Consider the following 21,422-nt stretch of genomic DNA (forward strand, 5'->3'; position numbering starts at 1 on the left):
GACGGAAGGGTAAAATCAATAAGTCTCACCACAAACGTGGCATATAAAGCTAAGTCTAAATATGACATAAATCCCAATGCTGCTAAAGTTAAGCACTTGAATCCAACACGCATAGAATTATTCTGCAATCTAACGATATGATCATATTCATTAAATCTATTCAACATCTGTATGCAAGAAGATATCAAGACTGGGAAAATATTGGAATAGGAAGCTAAATCCAGCTCCAAGAAGTTCTACAAAGGAAGGCTTTTGAGTTTTGTAATACTGCTAATTTCAGTAAATAATCTACGATATATATCAGATCAGACAACTGGACAATGAACCAATGTGTTTACTTTATCAGGCATCAAGCTGTTGTGAAAACAAATTCTACTCAAATATATCAGCACCTTTATTTCCTACTTCATGTAATTGTTTTACAAATCAATAATTAACAAAATACTAAGTACCATATACCAGTATGTTATAGAAAATCAGCTGAATAAATCACATGTAAACTAACGTTTTTATTCTTCAATTAAACATTTTTATGACAAATGGCATATTTTAAGACCTCGTAAACAAAATTTATAGATCACAAAACAAGATAGCAGGTATTGTCTGTGACAAAACAACTCCCATCTGTAGATGCCTGTCAAAATACAACACAAGAGGGCAATATCTAGCCTTTAGAATCGATTGACAATTGATGATCACTGCTTCAAGGGGTTTTTAATGTCACATTCCTATCACATCACAGAAAGGCATATAATAACTAATCCTGGCAACGAATTGATACATTTTTCCTCAAGAAGGACTCCTAAATATATAATGTACATAACAAAGGAAGGTGTTCAAAATTGCACAATAGTTAAAAGTGAATAATATATATGTATGTATGCACACAAATCAAATTACATTGAGAAGAAAATGTACTATTGTGAAAGTACTATTGTTCGTGGGGTACCAATTCTCATGGTTTTCGTGGGTAAGCCAAACTACAAAGTTTGGTTACCAATGAAAAGGAAATTTCCATTAATGTGTATATTGAAAACCTAAAAACCATGAAATCAGAATCCATGGACATGTGTTTCTTCCCTAATCCACAGAAGTTGGCTTCCACGAATTAAAGTACCTTCACAGTAAAAAGAGATAGAAAGTCATTTATCATCAGACCAAAACAAAGGCAAGATACAAGCAAAAGGAGAGGAGAATTCTTCTGTGAGCAACTTTCCACATTTTACTGTTGTTCTCAATACTTCATAATTTCACTTTTTAAAAAAAAAAAACGGGAAATTTTATAAGCCCACTTATATCTTGGATATTATTTACAGTAAAACCAGCCACAATTAAAATTCATTCCTATCAATTTAAATGTATTTTGAATCTGTGTAAACTAAACACCAGTGTAACCACGACAAATTTAACAAAACTGATGCAGTTTAAGTAAGGTTTCAATACACCAATACATGTAATTTCTTGCACCACATAAAATCACATGAAGTACTGAAAACAGCCAACTTTTATGCAATACAACACTCAAATGTCATAAAAGGAAACAAATCACAATCACAATTTGGCTTGTACAGATCCCCCTAACAAATCTCTCATATCCAGTAAACTCTGAGTCACTGCGTTGGCCATTTTGGCCGATTCTGTTTCAGGACTGTTATTGAAAGCAGAACAACCAAATATAATCTGTGTTTCCTGTGGATTGTAACATAGTCCATAACCATTTGGGACCACAGGTCCAAACACTAAAACAGCTTCTTCTTTTGATGGCACCTAAAAAAAAAACAGCAGAATGACTGTAAACATATCGATTTTTATACAGTAGAAAAATAAGCCAGAAATAAGTACCTGAACAATTGATTTTTAATACTATGAAATTTTTTATTCAAAACTGCAAAATAAAAGCCCATCAATATGTTCTATTTACAAAATCTGCAAATATCAATACATTTATGGTATTAAGTTATGAAAACAAGAACTGCTTCTATATTGTTGAATTCCTTCATTTAGTTAAATACTAAGATAATCAGGAGTTTTTACACTTGTTAATTGTTTTATTACTAATGCTTTACTTTTAGAAAAATTAAATAAATGATGGCTTGAAAAATATTTTTCCTCCTCACTGCAATCTTGCATAACATTTGATTTTATCATATCCCAAGTTGTAAATAAATCTTACAAAACATTAGATCTTTTCTGATCCCAAGTTGTAAATAAATCTCACATAACATTAGATCTTATCTTATCCCAGGTTGTACATAAATCTCACATAACATTAGATCTTATCTTATCCCAGGTTGTACATAAATCTCACATAACATTAGATCCTATCTTATCCGAAGTTGTAAATAAATAAAACTATCTAATAAAAGACCTAACAAAATCAAAAGAGACTGAAATAGACCACAGTCCAATGACACCATACACCACAGTGAAGTGGGCTGAGTGGTCCTATATTCTTTTTCTATTTATACATACCTGACTAGTTGACAGTTGGAAATGTACACTCTTGGTATATGTCTGGTCCATGTGTAGATCAGGTACATTCATACCACTTTTTATTGCAGCTAATTTTAATCCTAGTAGATGTCTGTCAATACCCTGACCATTCACAGCCTATCAAAACAGACACTATTTCACTTGTTCATTTGAAAAATATAATATCTCTTTAAGCTACTGCCTTCAAAATGAACTCAGATAATCAAGGAGAAATTAAATTGAAATAACAATCAAATAGCCACTTGTTTCAGGTGCCTTATATGTAGATTTTTGTGCAACCTCTCTTTAAAAAAAAACACCATAAAAACTGTTACTCAACATGTAATAATTAATTTGTTTGCCTGTCAAAAATCATGTTACCCTAACTCATACCCCACTCCCAAAACTCCCATTCTGCTATTTTATTCAAAAATGTCAAAAAAATTATTTAAAAATGGTTAAAAATATCCCATCCCATAGGAGTTCGTTGACAAAGTACAAAATCTTAATAATAATAGAGCAAACTTTACGACATCCATCCACCTTGATACTGACCTCATTGACGTAGTTTTTGTGAGAGTTAACAGCCTTCCTCAGTAAATCTTTCTTCTGTTCGGCTGACATGTTAGGATCACACATTCCCTTACAGAATTCCAATGATTCTATAGAACATGATCGAATCGTGTCTGTCCGTCCTTCCTGATATTTTCTTAACGTTGCTGTTTCATATGTGGCGCAGGGCTCATTGTATAACCTAAAAGAAATCATATCATCATTTTGTTGTATTCAGTTAACAAATGGTCAATAGCCAAACATTCATCTTGATAGTTGACATCACTAACATTGAAGCTTTTTCCCTTCAAACTGTTTTTAATTTTTTGCTTCTTTCACAAAAAATAAAAATTATAGTTAAAACAAATAGTTACTAACCACTAAATGTCAACAAAAATCTATAACTTATTTACCTATAATAAGCTAACTGGAATGCTGTTTGTATATAACTGTCTGGACTAAGTTTAACAGACTTGGGAAAATTTTTGCCATAGCCTGTAAACTTACATACTGTCAAATCAACATCTTTAATAAGTCTGAAAAAGATAGCTGTAATTAAGTTTCCAATAAGCCTTTTTGTCATTTCAATTGAAAAAACAGTGGCAAAAACCCAACAAAAATAAATAGAAAAGTCTACATAGAAATGATTGATTGATTGATTATCGTTTAACATCCTACAGAAGATATTTCATGCAAGATTGACCAATGGAACAGACCCTTCTTTGTACTAGTCTGACATTTCTCCACAAAAAAACATGAGACTGCAACCTTTGTCATGCTATAGGTATGTACCACAACTCATACAGGAATTTGATATTGGACAGCAACCAAAATAGCTTATATCTATATAAAGTCAAAATTCAAATTTGAAATTTGAAATATATTTTCTTTCTTATTTTTTTTTCATGTTGGACATATGTTACTACTGCTTATCATGTGTGATAATAGTCATATGTGAATGAACTTTGAAACTTGTATGGGTACTACTGCTCATTTTCAATATATACATTTATAATCAAAATAAAAAGCATGATACAACACTATCTAAAGATCAACTAATATTCAAGTTATAACACAAAAACCAAGTGTCTATGGATGATAGTGATAATGGACAATGGCACCATACAATTATACAACTGTAATTTTTTTGCAGTTATATACAAAAAAAAGTTGACAAGGACAAGCAGAGATATCTACATACTGATATATAACTCATGCTAATATTACTACTGGTATATACCTTAGAGTGAGACCATGATAACCCAAAACATACACTAAATATACTGAAATCAATTAAGATCTGGCCTGGATTACATAAAAAATCTCAAATTAAGATTTTCCTCAAATTGTCAATATTCAATCAATTTGATTGGACAGAATTTGAGTTGAGGAAGGATTTCAGGAAAATCTCAGACTGAGATTCTTTATGAAGCCGGTCTCTTATTACTTGGATTCAAGACTAGATATACAACCTCAAACTTACATATCTATATTTTCTTTTGCCTCTTCAATAGCATCTAAAGTTTTATTGTCTACATTAAATTCTAATTTCTTTATTGGTTTTAAATCTTCAGCTTGTAGACCATCTGGATGACTTTTCCTACTGTCAATACAAGAAAATTTAGTTGAATAAGAAACTTTTACACCATATGCATCTGTTATCAAAATAAGAACTTACCCATATATATAGCGAAGTACTGGTATTTTTGCTGGAAATTCAGAAATTATAGCCTGTTCAACAACCTTAATACATTAAGCATTGTGTTAAAAATTAAATAGCAGCTTTTCAATAATCAGCAGCTAACTTATATGTAATTTGTGGTTGAAGGTTACATTGGCATGAGGATCACTACTACAAGAATGTCTAATGAACTACATGTACATTTGTCATAGCTTTTCTCCCTCTTGACTAAATATGACATTCACTGGGCAGCATGATAAGCAGAAACTGCTAATCCTTCAAGAGCACCTGAGTTCATCTCCAGTGTTTTAGGTATGTTTTGTGCTGCAAGTCTGTGTATTTTTTTTTATTTTGTTTTGTCTTTCTTGCCCTTGTCAGTTGTATGTTTTCAAACATGTTTTTGTACATGGACTTTTCCTATGTGTTATACTCCTTTTTCATTTGCAACTACTGTGAAAGTACCATTGTATGTGGGGTATCAATTTTCTTGGTTTTCGTGGATAGGCCTAACCAAGAAATTTGGCTCCCAATGAAAAGGAGATTTCCACAGATGTGTAAACTGAAAACATCAAAACCACAAATTCAAGAATCCACAAACCTGTGTTTCTTCTCTAATCCACAGAAATTGGTATCAATGAATTAAAGTACTCTCACAGTACTATATTTTTACTTACACAAAAGCAGCGACATGGTCCATCAGACTAACAACAGGAGGTCCTTCAGCTGTAGTGTGTTCATAGTTCAGCCCACATATACCATTCTTACCAACGATAAACTGTAACAAGGAATAGAACAATTTATACTGCATGTATGTGATCTAAAATGATTCTTTAATGTAAAGAAATTGGTAAAAAAAAATATTTTAAAATGTGTAAATGGACCACTTGGTAAGTTTCATCGAACTCAAGTCAACACCATAGTCATGCCCTATGAAAAACATAAAAAGACTGTGACATCCAGTGTTAGGAATTAAACAGCACTCCCTAAGAATCATGCAAAATGTGATTGATGGCTGAAAAGCCTAAATATTTTTACTATTTATATTTTGTTTGAATTGCCATAGTAAACAGAAATTCACATTCAATTTTTCATATAACCTGTGTTCTTAGGAGATAAAAATGATATAGAATGCACTGTAGATTTCAATATCAAGGGAGATAACTCTGTAAATGATACTCAAATACAATAGAATATTTTGGATTTTCAATGTTTATTATCTCCTAAGAGCAGACAGATTGGACTGAATAATTACACATTTTATAAAATAGACCCATAAAACAAATTAATTACAAAAATAAAAACATGTAGCCTTTTTGGAGGTGTATCACATTTTCAGATTTTGCATGATGCTTACAAAGACAGCTACTTAATTGATGTGATATAACTAAATCTGCATATAAAATGTACTAACTTCTAAAACAAAATTTAATCTTGACCAAGTTTTCCATAACACTAAGTCCTAACAGGATCTAATTAGGAATTAATGTGCTTATCTTTAGAAATGAAATCTTACTGAATCATTCACATTCAGGGTAGCTTCCTTAATTCTTATGTTCATCCTCTTTTGAGTTCTAAATTTCAAAACAGAGCAACAGTTCTAGGATCAATACCTATAGTTCTCCTGTGGTAGGGGATATTGTGTTAAAATTTCATATATGTACTGTAGAACACAGGAGACATGACAATTATTTTTTTCATGAGAAAGATATATACCTCTTCCAGCATTTGTTATAGGGTATGTAAATCTCATCATGTGACTCCCTTGTTTCATAAGATTAGGTCCTATGTCTACCATTCAAATGCATGGAGATTGGCCATTTATGTAGCATTGAGTACAGTATTAAAAGCAAAACATCTCTTTGTGTAGAAATACCAATTAAAAATTACATGATATCCAGTTTTACATCATAAAAATGTGAAGAAAAGCATAACATAGAAAATTTTACATTGTAATGCAGCGTTCTGAGATCCCGAAAGTAAACAATAAGATGCAGATCAATCGTCAGATTTCAATATGTTCTAAAACAGAAAATCCAGAAAGGAAAATGACATTAGAACGAGACTTATAAACCCTATCTCTAACATCTGTATCAGGTTTACAAGATTTTCTGAATAGTTGTGACTTATTCCAAAACACCATGGTAAAAGCATGTTATTATAATGTGCTCTCAGACCCTTGCTCACCTGAATTGTCTTGTCATACCATCTGTTCCCTGTATTGAGCTGACTACCGCCACCGTGAAGCATTAGTCTTGCTGCAACACTCCTCTCGTCAGACATGTCTGACGGTAACCCATTGTCCAGACACAGAACAAAAATACTCCTTTGTATGTCTTTGAGTATTGCTTTGTTTGATTTATCTGAAGTTAAAAATATTAAACTTTCTATGCAAATGAAATCTCAAAATTTCAAATCCAAATCAAAAGCAGGTGCATATGTAAGGTACCTCACAGATAGGGGCATCATTGCACAGTTCAAGAAAATTCATAAAGCCATTAAAAAGAGGTTGAGAATATAAAAGTGTGAGGGTTGAGTAAAAGAATCATGTGATTGACTGTGTTACCACTAATGAAGTTATTGCAAGCAATCTGCACATAACTTTGCAAAAGATCAGTGTTTACCTTTAAGTAATTTATTATAAGCTTTGGCCCAGGTGCTAAGTTAACCTTTTATCAAGGCATTGTAAGCTTTTGCCCAGGTGCTAAGTCAACCTTTTATCAAGGCATTGTAAGCTTTTACCAAGATGCTAACTTTACTTTTTTTTAAATTACTGTAAGCTTTGGTTCAGGTGCTTAATTAACCTTTACCAAGATGCTAAGTTTACTTTTTTTTAAATTACTGTAAGCTTTGGTTCAGGTGCTTAGTCAACCTTTTATTAAGTTATTGTTAGCTTTGGCCCAGGTGCTAAGTTTACCTTTTATTAAGTTATTGTAAGCTTTGGCCCAGGTATTCCTATTTTCTGTAGTCAGTATCCCAACAGGTACAGATGGCTTCTGTGATCGTTCCACAATCTGTTTTAGCTGTTCAAGTATCTGGTTTATACTGAGTGGCTTATGGTCCTTCCCATACACTTCCATAGAAAAGAACTAAAATGAAACAAAATGTCTGAATTGTTTTTCATAGACCCATAATTATAAGAAAATTGAAGTTCTCCAAGCTTCAGACCTACATGTGTAGGTCCTTTTCATTTAATGAAGGTAACAGACCCCAGACCCTCTCAAATTTGAACCAATAAATAGACTTTAAACATTTGGATTCAATATTTTACAAACAATATAATTATGTATAAGAGTGAAATATGACATGCTACAACATGTACTAATATCATCACTCAACTATTTCAGTCAAATAAAGTCATATAGTAAACAGGAAGTGGATAGGCAAGGAACATGGAGAGGGTTCACAGTACACGTCACTATTCAAAAGCAGTAAACCATATATCAAGTATTCCTTCTAACAGAAGCTGAGAAAACTGTTACAGAAATGTGTAAAGGAGGGTAATAACAAATTAATCAAACTGATAAAATCTAGGTGAAGTAAAAAAGAATGGTGTAAAAGAAAAGTCTGTATAACAAATAGCAGGGTTAATTTGGAAAGTTAGAAACCATCGAATAGACAGACAACATGATTGCAATATAGCCCCACTCTAATGAATGGGGGTATTTTGTCTGTAAATATAAAGATATGTTTACAGGTGGTGATATTATGTCTGTGAATATTATGCTCTACATACTGTATTATTATGTATAACTGTGATATATGTGGGTGGATTTGGTTGATCAGGTGGGTAACATTCCCAGGCATCTTTCTTTAACCCAGGAATACGACAGGCAGACAGTATCTTATAGAACTGGGCCATACAAAGAGGGTTCTTCCCAATATATTCTACATCTAATGTTTGTCTGTGAAATTGAATAAATCATTTTATGAAAAAAACACATGTAATATTCTCATCATATCTAAATGTAAAACTATCCAATTTTTAATCTATATCAATTAAAAATATTTTTCAAGGCAAATAATCTAAAAAATAACATTTCATTCCCTTTAAACATGTAAAATAGTATCCATATCTAGTTTTGACTTGTTTTTTATTCAAGACAATTGTATATCCTAGCACACCATTCAAACAAAAATGTTTCCTCATAATTCTTTTCCTAGATGTCAATAGAAAGAAAAATTCTAAATAAAAAATAACAATGAACTGCAATGCATGTACAAATGTACAAGTATATATGCTTTTGATATATATAAATCACAACTGTTTACTCACTCATCAACCATTATCTTATAATCCAACACACCAGCCACTAGCTTGGCAGCAAACCTGAAAAGGAAGAAAAAACTAATTTAGAGACATACATTGAATTGTTAAGAACAAAATAGTTTTTGATCTAAACAAGTACCTGTGGTGATTATTTCACAGAATTTTCAATATCAGGTCCTATATTGTTCAAAAGCACTAATTGAGGTATAATATGGTCTCAGAATTATATTGAATTGAATCTGATACACTGTACTGAAAATGCTTATAGTTAATCTTTTATTAAGTTATTGTAAGCTTTGGCCCAGGTGCTAAGTTCACCTTTTATTAAATTATTGTAAGCTTTGACCCAGGTGCTAAGATAACTTTTTATTAAGTTATTTGCAATGTCCCTCTACTAAACTGACTTGGGACTTACAGCTTTCAAAATGGTGCCAATTCTTTCATAACTTTGAGGAATAAAAAGGACTAGAAATTTTATATGAACTAAAAAAAAAACAGAAAAAAAAATAATGAAAATGGTTTGATTAATCATTGGATATATGATACTCACAAAAGTTGACCATCAATATCTGTATAAGTTTGTTTTGGCAGTACAATCCCTGGGCTAACATGGACAGGTACTGGGTTCCTGAACTCTAAATATGCTACACTAGTCCACCATTCTGATAACTTCAAATATATATATTTGTTCAAATGAAAAAAAAAGCATCACCAGTATTACATGTATTACATCATTGTTAATAAAATGACAAAAGTGTCATGTCCAGTAATATTCTAAACATCTCCCCATGCTTTACATCTGTACATATTTACTTTAAAATTTGGAAACAAAGTATGGCATTATAAGTGAATTGAAGGCTTTTAACATAAATGATACTTTGGCTGCCATTAATTGGGTTATTTTTTTGTAAATGTAGCATAATTTTGGTTAATTAAGTGTTCTGGTTAAAATTTAAATGTTATCATGCATTAAAGTATAACTGAAATATTTTCTGTAGACTTTATGACTGAAATACAAAATGTATATGGTGAAATGTACAAAATGGCCAATCTTGAAAACAATGTTTCTTGAACTTGTATTTTTATGGTACCTAACAATTGGGCAAAGTTCTTAAAAGAATCCACTGATCCCTTGATAGTTATCATCTGGAAACAGACAGACTGGACAGATGGAAAGACAGACACACCATTTTTTGAGGTATAAAACTATTCAGGACATTTCTACCAGAAATAAGGGGAACAATATGCATTACTCAAGGTGCATGCAATCTGACTAGTTTCAACTTTGAAAGTAACTCTGCAATGCTCCCTTGATAATGGAAATTTGTAAAATCTGAATTATAAACAGTAAAACAAAAAATTGTATAAAATACAAATTTATAAATGCAGAAATCTGCGAATCCATAGAAAAGTCACATCCCTGCCACTACTTCAGAATCACTTTAGCAGATTTTGAAAGGTAATCAAGGTAAAATAGGGCACTCTAGCACATTAGTAGCACAAATAATAGCACATCATGTAAACATAAACATACATCAAGGGAAATTGGCAGAAAAAGGGAGAGCACTTATAAATCACATCCAAATACATGTACAAAATGTACCACATGTAGGGTACTCAAGTCCTGATCAATATAAAAATAAGAGATTTGGAATGATTGCCAATGAGAAAGTCATCCACCAAATGCCAAGCAACGAAGAATTTAACTTCTACGGGTCAACTGAAGGTCACAAAATAAATGTATGATGTGAAACTATTCATAAAAGACAAAAATCGCCCTAATGCATTGAAAAAACATAAAATGAATAACTATGAACATGAAAAACAATGACTACAACTGGACTTCAGGTTTCTGGCAGTAAAGTATGTGGCAGGGTTAAACCCTAACCTGGGACAGACACATCAAGTATGTGGCAGGGTTAAACCTTAACCTGGGACAGGCACATCAAGTATGTGGCAGGTTAAACCCTAACCTGGGACAGGCACATCAAGTATGTGGCAGGGTTAAACCTTAACCTGGGACAGGCACATCAAGTATGTGGCAGGTTAAACCCTAACCTGGGACAGACACATCAAGTATGTGACAGGGTTAAACCCTAACCTGGGACAGGCACATCAAGTATGTGGCAGGGTTAAACCTTAACCTGGGACAGACACATCAATTATGTGGCAGGTTAAACCCTAACCTGGGACAGGCACATCAAGTATGTGGCAGGGTTAAACCTTAACCTGGGACAGACACATCAATTATGTGGCAGGTTAAACCCTAACCTGGGACAGGCACATCAAGTATGTGGCAGGGTTAAACCTTAACATGGGACAGGCACATCAAGTATGTGGCAGGGTTAAACCTTAACCTGGGACAGACACATCAAGTATGTGGCAGGTTAAACCCTAACCTGGGACAGACACATCAAGTATGTGGCAGGTTAAACCCTAACCTAGGACAGACACATCAAGTATGTGGCAGGGTTAAACCTTAACCTGGGACAGACACATCAATTATGTGGCAGGTTAAACCCTAACCTGGGACAGACACATCAAGTATGTGGCAGGTTAAACCTTAACCTGGGACAGACACATCAAGTATGTGGCAGGTTAAACCCTAACCTGGGACAGACACATCAAGTATGTGACAGGGTTAAACCTTAACCTGGGACAGGCACATCAAGTATGTGGCAGGGTTAAACCTTAACCTGGGACAGACACATCAATTATGTGGCAGGTTAAACCCTAACCTGGGACAGACACATCAAGTATGTGACAGGGTTAAACCTTAACCTGGGACAGACACATCAAGTATGTGGCAGGGTTAAACCTTAACCTGGGACAGGCACATCAAGTATGTGGCAGGGTTAAACCTTAACCTGGGACAGGCACATCAAGTATGTGGCAGGTTAAACCCTAACCTGGGACAGACACATCAAGTATGTGACAGGGTTAAACCTTAACCTGGGACAGGCACATCAAGTATGTGGCAGGGTTAAACCTTAACCTGGGACAGACACATCAATTATGTGGCAGGTTAAACCCTAACCTGGGACAGACACATCAAGTATGTGGCAGGGTTAAACCTTAACCTGGGACAGACACATCAAGTATGTGGCAGGTTAAACCCTAACCTGGGACAGACACATCAAGTATGTGGCAGGTTAAACCCTAACCTGGGACAGGCACATCAATTATGTGGCAGGTTAAACCCTAACCTGGGACAGGCACATCAAGTATGTGGCAGGGTTAAACCTTAACCTGGGACAGACACATCAATTATGTGGCAGGTTAAACCCTAACCTGGGACAGACACATCAAGTATGTGGCAGGGTTAAACCTTAACCTGGGACAGGCACATCAAGTATGTGGCAGGGTTAAACCCTAACCTGGGACAGACACATCAAGTATGTGGCAGGTTAAACCCTAACCTGGGACAGGCATATCAAGTATGTAGCAAGGTTAAATCAGTTTTATGCCTTATATTACCCAGTTGACTTCTTTTGCTGCTCTATCTTCAAGAAATTTCTGTAATACTGGACCAGGCTGCTTTCTGAATTCTTCTACATACTACAAGATAGTGAGACCCCATCACTTTATTCTCCAAAACACATGAATTGGTAAAATTTTGCTTTTTTTTAACAATATCACAGAACAACTCTATGAAAATTACATAATTATGTACTTTTGTACACTTAGAATTAAAGACAAATAAAAATAAATACATGAATGGTTGCAAATGAACTTTCATATTACGAAAAAAGATCAATGAAATTAAAACCATAATACATGTACATATTTCCTAATAGGAAACATCTAAGATTCCATTTACAAAAGCTACAATGCTACCTTATGTCCATGCAAAGAATTTTTGCTTTAGTTAAAAAGTTGTTTATCATGATTCAGTTCAGTTCTACACAATGTCTGTCTTTACATTTTCAATGTAAGGAAATATTCCATGCTATTAAGCATTTATATATTTAAGAGGTTATCCTTGAAAAACCAGGCAGTGAGTTGCACATGACAAATTTTGTTTTAAAAAAAAAACTTTCATCAATTTCATATCACAAATACATCCTTTCTCAAAACTGAATGTTGGTTTTTGATTAACTGTAACAGGTAAAGGAAGAAAACTACATAGAAAGCATTGAAATGCTGAAAAAGGGAGATAACTCTTTATTTTTGTGCTAAATTTGATTGCTTTGTTAGGGAACTTTTATATCATTTTCCAAGCCATCCAATGACGCATTAAAAAAGTCTTTTTCCTATCTGACATACATATGATATAAACATTACACTGGAGAAAAAACTCAGTGGGATAAAATTTACCATGACAGAGGATCTGCCAGAATTTAATATGGACAGACTCTTACTAACTACATGAATAACAGATATGAATCCAGATATTTAAGAAAGGGGGTCCAGAAAAAGGGGCTATCACTTGCCCATTTTTGTCAAAATTGTTCACAAAACTGACAAAATTTCCCTACAAAAGGAGTGTTCCTAGGCCACTGATTATGACTTTTACCCTCTGAAATCCATGCAGAAAATAATGCTTTTCCTTTAAATTTCATTGACAGATTTACCTGTTGAGTCTGTTTAAAATCCTCATCTGACACCAGTGGTCTAACTGTTCTGAGGTATTTCTGGAGTGTTGCATCTAAAGCAGGAACAGGAAGTTTGGGGAGTGAAGCCTGCTGGGAAAACATCCTTCCAATAGCTTTTATTTTTGTTGGCTTCATGTTGTAATGCTTACTTACAATATTCTCAACCTGTAAAACACAGAACAATACATAAATATGATATACAGATGATGCAAAGTTTGGGGACATGTATGAAATTCAATTTTCAAAGTAATACATGTACATGTAATTTGCCATTCACATTTCATATGACCTTTTTTTAACTCCCACTAATAATACATCTCTACTGTAGAATTTATCATTTTCTCTTTCCATCAAAATTACAAACATGGCCTGTTGAGTCTGACAAATATGGCCAGCTGAGTCTAAACATGCAGTTTCAACAATAAAACTCTGATTGTGATCTTTTTTTTAACACATACATGTACATTGTACATGTAAATTGTACATGTAACATCCAAAATACCTGTATCTGTAAATGCATTAAAATCAGAAAATCTCCTGTACATGTAGTTCGTTTTTCTGATGCATATAATGAAAAAAAATGAAAACTGTTTAAACTGAGCTTTTAACAAAACATCAATACATGTTAATATCAGTCAGAATGTTACAATACCCTAATTCACTGAAAAAGTCATATTTTTGACAAGACAATTATACAAATTTGAGAAATTAAATAACTTTTCTAAAACATTCAAAAAGTATACAAACCCTAGATCAACTAAACCTTAGATCAACAATACAATGTTCAAGTACAGCAAAATAATTTTATAGAAGCACTTAGTAAAAATGGGGTCGCAATGTAGAACTTACACATGATGTACAATGTACATTAATTAGATTCATGTATGAATATTCACACATGTACCAGTACATTGATTAGATTCATGTTGACATGTACATGTACATATTTATGTACATATACATGTATAAATATTAACACATGTACATTTATGTGCTTCTTGGTACCTTGATTAGATTCATGTACATATATGAATATTCAAACATGTACATATACATGTATGTGTTTTTTTATGTTTTTTTAATTTTTGGTTTGAACTACACTTGTCTTATTGAAGATACAAAATAGTGTACACAGTGGTAGATCCAGAAATTAAGAAAAGGGGAGAGGGCTGACTGGCCTAAAAGGGGACCTGCTCTAGGGGAGAGGGCTGACTGGCTTTAAAGGGGATCCACTCTAGCAATCAGCGATTTTCTATATACATGTACATGATACCATGTATTCAACCAAAATTTTGCAGCATAAGGGTCAGGGCTGGCTCACCAAGCACCCCCTCTTGGATCCTTCAAGGAAGCATGTTAATGCATACTACTTACTCAAAGTATTATTTCTAGATACAAAAATGTACATTGTAGTTCTGTGGATGTTTGAATAAAAGGAATCACAGGTCCATTAAATGAACACAACTTGAAAATTTTCTCTCTGCTCTTATGAAATATTGACCCATCTCACAAATGAGAAGAATTATATGTAATCTATCAACATCTTCTCAGAAGAAATTATGCCCCAGATACAAATGTACATGTTTGAATATTCTAACTGAGTACTCGCGGTACATGCAATCCAAATTGTTTCAACATTAAAAATAACTCTGCAATGCTCGCTGATAATGAAAAGCAAAATATATGTACTTAACAACTGGTAAGATATAAATAAATATTTGAAACATTTACAAAAAAAAATATATAAATAAATATTTGAATTATTTACAAAAAAAAAGGAGAAACACCTCTTGGAATATTATCAAAAGGTAGCACTATGTTCTGTAACATGACAAATACTAGAACATACATTGTATTATACATGTAAATGTATGTAGATATACATGTACCATGTACATGTATGATGAAATACCTACATTTGTATCAACAACATTCATGTAGCTAATTTCTCACCAATTTAAAATCATGGTTATAAACCTGAATACTCTTGTGAAACTCAGAACAACACTTACAGACTTCATTCAAGAGCTCAACAAAGGAAACTTATTATATGTCACCATACTGGATTTCTGGAAGGCCTTTTTGACACAAAACAGCTTAAAAAATCTTGAAATAAAAAAGGAATTACAAAAGCAGGAATCCAGGATCAATCAGCAAAATGAGAAAAAAAAGCTCTAGCTATACAGGGTAGGAAACTCACTCAAATTCTAGCCAGTCCTGAATATAATTTTTCAATACATTTACTATATGACTTTATAAATTTTTGCCAAAATTAGCCAGCCCTGCCAAAAAATATAAGCCAGGCTGGCAGGAAGGCTACTGTCTAACTCTGAGCTATAGTGTAAATACATTATGTACATCAGGATGCAGGATAGCAGCAATGCTCCATAAAAAAAAACTTATTTTCCCCCTTAAAAAGCTTAGTTGTCGCACCAGTGCAGATCCTAATAGTGTTTGTGCTTGACAGGCAAATGTTTTAATGTGGTTAAAAGCTGTCATATACATTGTAACAACTTAGCAGCCTGGGAAGACAACTTAAGTAGGGTATGCAATTCCATTCTAAAAAAAAGTAACTAACTCAGTGTCACAAGATCACAAATACCATTTTGATAACCATACATTCTACTTCTAGAAGGACATCCCCTAACAGCAAAATACTTCCGCATAACTTCAAAAGACATGATCTGGGACACACTTATCTATCAACATCACCCCAAAAGCAAACAAGATCATAGGCTTTTTGAGAAGAAACCTGTGAATTCAAAACACTGAAACAAAAAGGCATAGAAATTAATGGTATGATCCAACCTACACTACTGCTCAAGTAAACAATGTACAATCAATGTAACAGAGTCCTATAATTGATTATAGGTCTATGCTCATACAGAGAAACTAAAACAAAACAAACAAAATAGATCACCAACAGATACCACCATACCAAGAGTGTAACAGATATGCTAAAGCATCAACAATGGCCAACATTTTAACAAAGGAGAAATAATACATAAGTAATAATGCTATACAAAATAACACATAATTTAATTGCAATAGAAACAAAACTCCACAACCATCTCAAAATACAGGTACACATGTACATGTAAATGTATAAATGTAACACAAACTAATTACAATACTGTTGTATCAAAACAGGTGAAAAGGAAAGAACAGAGTTTTTGTGTTGAATGTTGTATTGTGAATAGAAAGCATAATACATGTCACATAATATAAGCTTAACACTAAATAACGTCAATGTCCTCACGTTGTGTAGCACTGTATATTCTCAACAAATACCAACTTATACACGTAGCTGCAAGAACCAACTACATATACTACAAATGTATTTTCTCTTCAATCCATAGTTATATGGAACTCATGACTACTTACATATGTAAATGCTGGGTCACTGGATCAATTTAAACAGTTGGTCCAGAGTAAGAACATCTAAATCTCATTTAGAGCTAAACTTGTACAAATATACACTACTCACAATCTTTTTTATAATTTCTCAACGTTTCGCGGTGATGTTACAATGCCACATGCTGGTGTCGCCATGGTGGAGAGTCAAAATTTGTGACGCACCGGTATCGTCATGCGCGTGTCGTTACGCAAATTCACGATTTAATTTAATTTGTTAACCCGATTTGATCGATTAAATATTTTGCAAAAAATCATTATTCAATTTCACGAGTTTCGTTTAACACACTTCAAAGACAATTTAACCAAGCGTTACTTCAAGAAATGTCGATTAAATTGACACAAGTAATGTTTTTTGTTTTGTTTTTTTTTTTCAGGGTAATATTGTGTGACAGAAGAAATCTGGTTTTACGACTTACATAATTTTTTATTGAGTTTATTTTAGGTGTTATCTGCAAACACAGAATAAATGTGAAGCAAATAAAAACTACATAAAACGACTTGTTGGATACACATTTGATTAATATTCACTAATATTCGTAATAAACACAAAACTGCACTAACTTAGCTACAATTCCTTTTCTTTTTTTCTTTTTTTTTTTGGGGGGGGGGGGTGGTATTCAGTAAAAAAAAAATAAATGAAAGTCTTTTTTTTTAAATTACAGTTCTTTATGTGCATGTACATGTATTGAGTGTTTACTAAAAGGTTGTTAAGGCTAGGGAGTGTTAGAAATATGTGAATAACAAAATTCTCATGTTGCAATACAAGTTCCAATGGTACAAAGCCGGTAAGATTTGAAATTCTTAATCATTTTATTTCATTTATTTATTTTTATGTTGTTGTTCAATTACATTGAATTCTCATACATCGTATGCTCACAATAAAAAATCACAGCTAATATAAAATTAATTTCCAGTAAAGCGTTTTCCTGTAATCGGTACATGTCACAAGTATCGTAATATCCACTTTAATTTTCAAGTTCAATACATCTAATTCTACACATGATTTAAAGTGCAGTTGACTACTAATTATTACGACCTTTGGGTGCTTCAGGGTTGTTTGAGGCCTAAAGTAAGAAAAATGTAATTATTTTACACACAATGCAACTAATTAAGACGTGATGAGTGGATTCGTAGCTTTACTTGTAGCTACAAGGATAGTAAAATGTGCAATTTTGTGTGTAAGTAAATGACATGTAACTTCCTTAAACTAATCTCTTATGCATAAGCTAGACTATGTGTAATGGAAGATCGTAAGTCAGTCGACTGAGATTACAAGCAGACAAGATGAACTCGCAGAGACAGCAAATATTTGTTGCTATTGAAAGGAATGCCAACATCCTTTGATCTACCGACAATTTACCAGTAAAATTTTGTTGGCGTTCAAGGAATAGTTGTTAAGGGTTGTCACAACTAAGGTGCATGCTTATTAAAACATTCATACTAATTAACAGATAGGTAAATTACAGGTGACACCTTTTAATTAATATTTTTTAGATAGTTACTCAAGTTGTTAATTTTTTTTTTTGGCTGTTTCTACTTAATCATTTATTTAGAAAATCATACCTATACATGTACAGCACAATAGACTTGAATTATTTTTGTAGTCAAATAACTTGAAGATGTTTCAATATATCATTCTACTTAGAATAGAGGCTATGCTGCTTTTATGAGTCAAGAAGAGGTTAATTTGCTAGAGGAAACACAGAGGCTGTGTCTCCACCGCGAATCGAGAAAAAAATGTGACGACACGCTCTCCACCACCACCGCGTTCCATGGAGAAATTAAAAATATGATTGTGAGTAGTGTATATCTTTGTAAATTTGTTTTGTAAAATGTCCCTAGTAATCCTAGTAATCCTCACAGGCTTAAGTTTAAAAAGTCCCCCTCATATTCATAGCTATGGGGAATCACCCTTACTCTCAAATTTCAGGACAAAACACAGAAGCAAGAGACATTTGAAAAAAAAACTGAATGATGATAGATGTACGGCTGGTTGCAGGGTTAGATTAGAAAAGAAGAACTACTTTCGTTGCATAAAAAGTGTTAGTGGGGTTGACAACGTACCTTATAAAAATACTGACAAGCATTTGGCTTTCTAAAACTTGATAGCCTGGGTAATTGGCATGCAGCTGTTCTAAATTATCATTAAAGCATCCGAAATGTGCACGTAACACGCTTTGGGACAAATTTAGGTTTCAACAGTTCAATGCACATGTCTCCATCTTCTTTTAACCCAATTTTTTGCTATCTCATGATGTTTGCATTGATTAAAAGGATTAAAGCTTACCACTGAGGGTCTAAAGACTCGCAACATATCTGTGACCTATCTTTTAAACCTATATGGCTATAAATAATACGTTCTGTCCCGTTCAAAGTCCACCTCTAATTTTGGACCAAAAAATGTAAACAAAGTGGTTGTCTCCCTGTCTCCACAGTCCACTTCTCGCCCCCACAAAATTTTGCACCTTTAAACCTTTCGGCTCAAATGCAAGGTAATTATATAAAGCCCCAACAGATAAATCTACAACATCAGTGGAAAGAAATAATAAGATTCAGTAATCACAACAGTACTAATGTACTTCTTTTTCATCAATGTATCATAAATAATTATATGAATATGGATATTGTTTTGTAATGCTAAATTATATATATTTCATTCTTGTGCTCTCACTTAGTATAAAGAAGTGATAAAGGAAATCAACATTTTATACTGCGACTCAATTTTTGTTTTACAATTAAAAATTTATTTTTTGATGAACAATATTTATATTTTTCAAGATCCCTATACGAAACTTTGAAATTTTTCCAGGAATGAATTTCTGACGGAACTATAATTTGGATATTACCATAAAAATAAAATTCATCTAGCTATAAAACCATTTTTGCATGCTTTGCAAAGTCGATCATCTTTAGAGATACTCAAATGTCGTCCTTATTCCATTTTGCTAAGACTGATCGATCAGTTACCTGACCTAAAGCATCAGCATATCTCTCCCGCTAATTATTTTTTATGAAACTGGTTGAAAAAGGACAACTTTAGTTGTTGAACCAGTAATATTTTATATCTGTACAGTTGAAGAGATATATCATAAATCCTTTGTTTTATTTGCACCAGATAATTTTTTATTGAAAATGATTTAAAATTTTTCAGGAAAGAAAACCCAAGGTAATGTAAGCATTTAGTTGTGGTTTTGTCCAAGGGTTTAAAAAAATTCTAATATGACGTGCTTCAAAGCAATTGTAGATCACAGCCATGGTAAAAAAAGGTGATAAACACATGGCCAACATTTCGCGCAACTTATAGACTGCGTCTATTAAAAAAATGATGTAACTAGACCTATTAAAATCGAAATAAATCATGAACCAATGTACCATTTAAAGAAATGACGAGGTCATACAGACATACAATAAGAAATATACAATATAGGCCTAGTAATTGCAACGTGGTCCATTCATGTGATAGTTTGCTTTGTCAGACAGTGAGAAAAATTACACACAATCGTTATATAGCACAAGATGGTGCTTATAACAGAGTAATCAGGGGAACCAAGGTTATAGCGGTAATCAAAAGAATGTAATCAAGAGACAAAAACCAGACGTGGAAAACAGACACACACAGCGAAGAACATAAAGTAACTAAAATAAAACATACAAAGTAGCAAAAGTAAATGAGCAATGCGGACTCCACTAAAAACTTGGAGCATGGACCAGGTGCACCGGTAGGGTAAGCGTCCTCTGCTTTTCTAGAAACACACGCCGAGTTGCTCATAAAAAGTCAAGTCCAGGGTAGACGAAAGAGGAAAGGAAAACTATGACACGTTGAACAAATCAGTTTTCATGGCGCCGATGGATACACCGTGACGATCCATAAGTTCATGATGATGACCATAAAACTTATAATAATAAACTTGTTATAATAAACTTAAAATAATCAATATGGTCACAATTAACCTCAGACTGTTATTCTGGAAACACTTCGACCAAGATGCTTATACCTGGGGCCTTCACCGTGTTGCAGAGCCGGATAAGTAGGCATTGGAGATGAGAATGAAGTTGTATAGTTTAAATCCTCCGTGTACTAAAACCATTAACTTTTTAAGGAACTTAAATATTTAATGTTGAATTCAAAGTAAATTTCATGCTGAAAACAATACAAATGTATTTCGTAATGATCGACATTAAGGATATTCGCTTCTCTATATGAGAATACCAAGGATTTTAAAGGATTTTGAAATCTTTTATGATGATTCACACTATAACAATATCGGAAAAAAAATAGATGGGTCCGTGTATTCGTTTTTGAGGTATGAGCAATTGAAACTTGTGGCGGGAAAATGATTTCTCCAGATTTTTAATAGGTTTTCTCTTAGTATGTTATATAAGAAATAACATAAGGATTTAAAAGTTAATGAAAGTATGAAAGGAAAAGTAGGGATCA

At 33.2% G+C, this 21,422-nt stretch overlaps 1 protein-coding gene and 1 long non-coding RNA gene across 4 annotated transcripts; one reads left to right on the forward strand and one right to left on the reverse strand.

Moving 5' to 3' along the window:
• Window positions 1-376: 376 nt before the first annotated feature.
• On the reverse strand, window positions 377-19,411 carry LOC148612512 (carnitine O-acetyltransferase-like). 3 transcript variants are annotated; one of them, XM_088594031.1, is made up of 14 exons: window positions 19,272-19,411; window positions 13,547-13,732; window positions 12,450-12,530; window positions 9,523-9,641; window positions 8,979-9,032; window positions 8,439-8,607; window positions 7,620-7,791; window positions 6,890-7,065; window positions 5,380-5,480; window positions 4,508-4,627; window positions 3,438-3,560; window positions 3,028-3,226; window positions 2,473-2,610; window positions 377-1,767 (listed from the first exon to the last, which is right to left on the reverse strand). In XM_088594031.1, exons 1-14 carry the CDS (start codon window positions 19,296-19,298, stop codon window positions 1,552-1,554), a joined length of 1,881 nt encoding a protein of 626 aa, XP_088450157.1. In that variant the 5' UTR covers window positions 19,299-19,411; the 3' UTR covers window positions 377-1,551. The 3 variants fall into 3 exon arrangements, with proteins under 3 accessions (XP_088450157.1, XP_088450158.1, XP_088450160.1); XM_088594032.1 differs by lacking the exon at window positions 19,272-19,411 and adding an exon at window positions 19,049-19,225; XM_088594034.1 differs by lacking the exon at window positions 19,272-19,411 and adding an exon at window positions 14,315-14,334.
• LOC148612513 (uncharacterized) lies at window positions 17,971-20,366 on the forward strand. The gene is made up of 3 exons (XR_015924422.1): window positions 17,971-18,162; window positions 18,630-18,779; window positions 20,136-20,366. It is a non-coding gene; the product is annotated as an uncharacterized LOC148612513 (long non-coding RNA).
• Window positions 20,367-21,422: the final 1,056 nt, after the last annotated feature.

Source organism: Perna viridis, chromosome 7, assembly GCF_037379345.1.
Source record: "Perna viridis isolate PV_CMFRI_1.1 ecotype Kerala chromosome 7, ASM3737934v1, whole genome shotgun sequence".
Classification (NCBI taxonomy): Eukaryota; Metazoa; Mollusca; class Bivalvia; order Mytilida; family Mytilidae; genus Perna; species Perna viridis.

Excerpts from the sequence above, each read along its gene's own strand:
- LOC148612512 (XM_088594031.1), bottom strand. The coding sequence starts at position 19,298 with ATGTTGCGAGTCTTTAGACCCTCAGTG. Across the intron at positions 13,733-19,271 it reads GAGTCTTTAGACCCTCAGTG|GTTGAGAATATTGTAAGTAA; the intron begins GTAAGCTTTAAT and ends TGTGTTTTACAG. Across the intron at positions 9,033-9,522 it reads GATATTGATGGTCAACTTTT|GTTTGCTGCCAAGCTAGTGG; the intron begins GTGAGTATCATA and ends CTTCCTTTTCAG.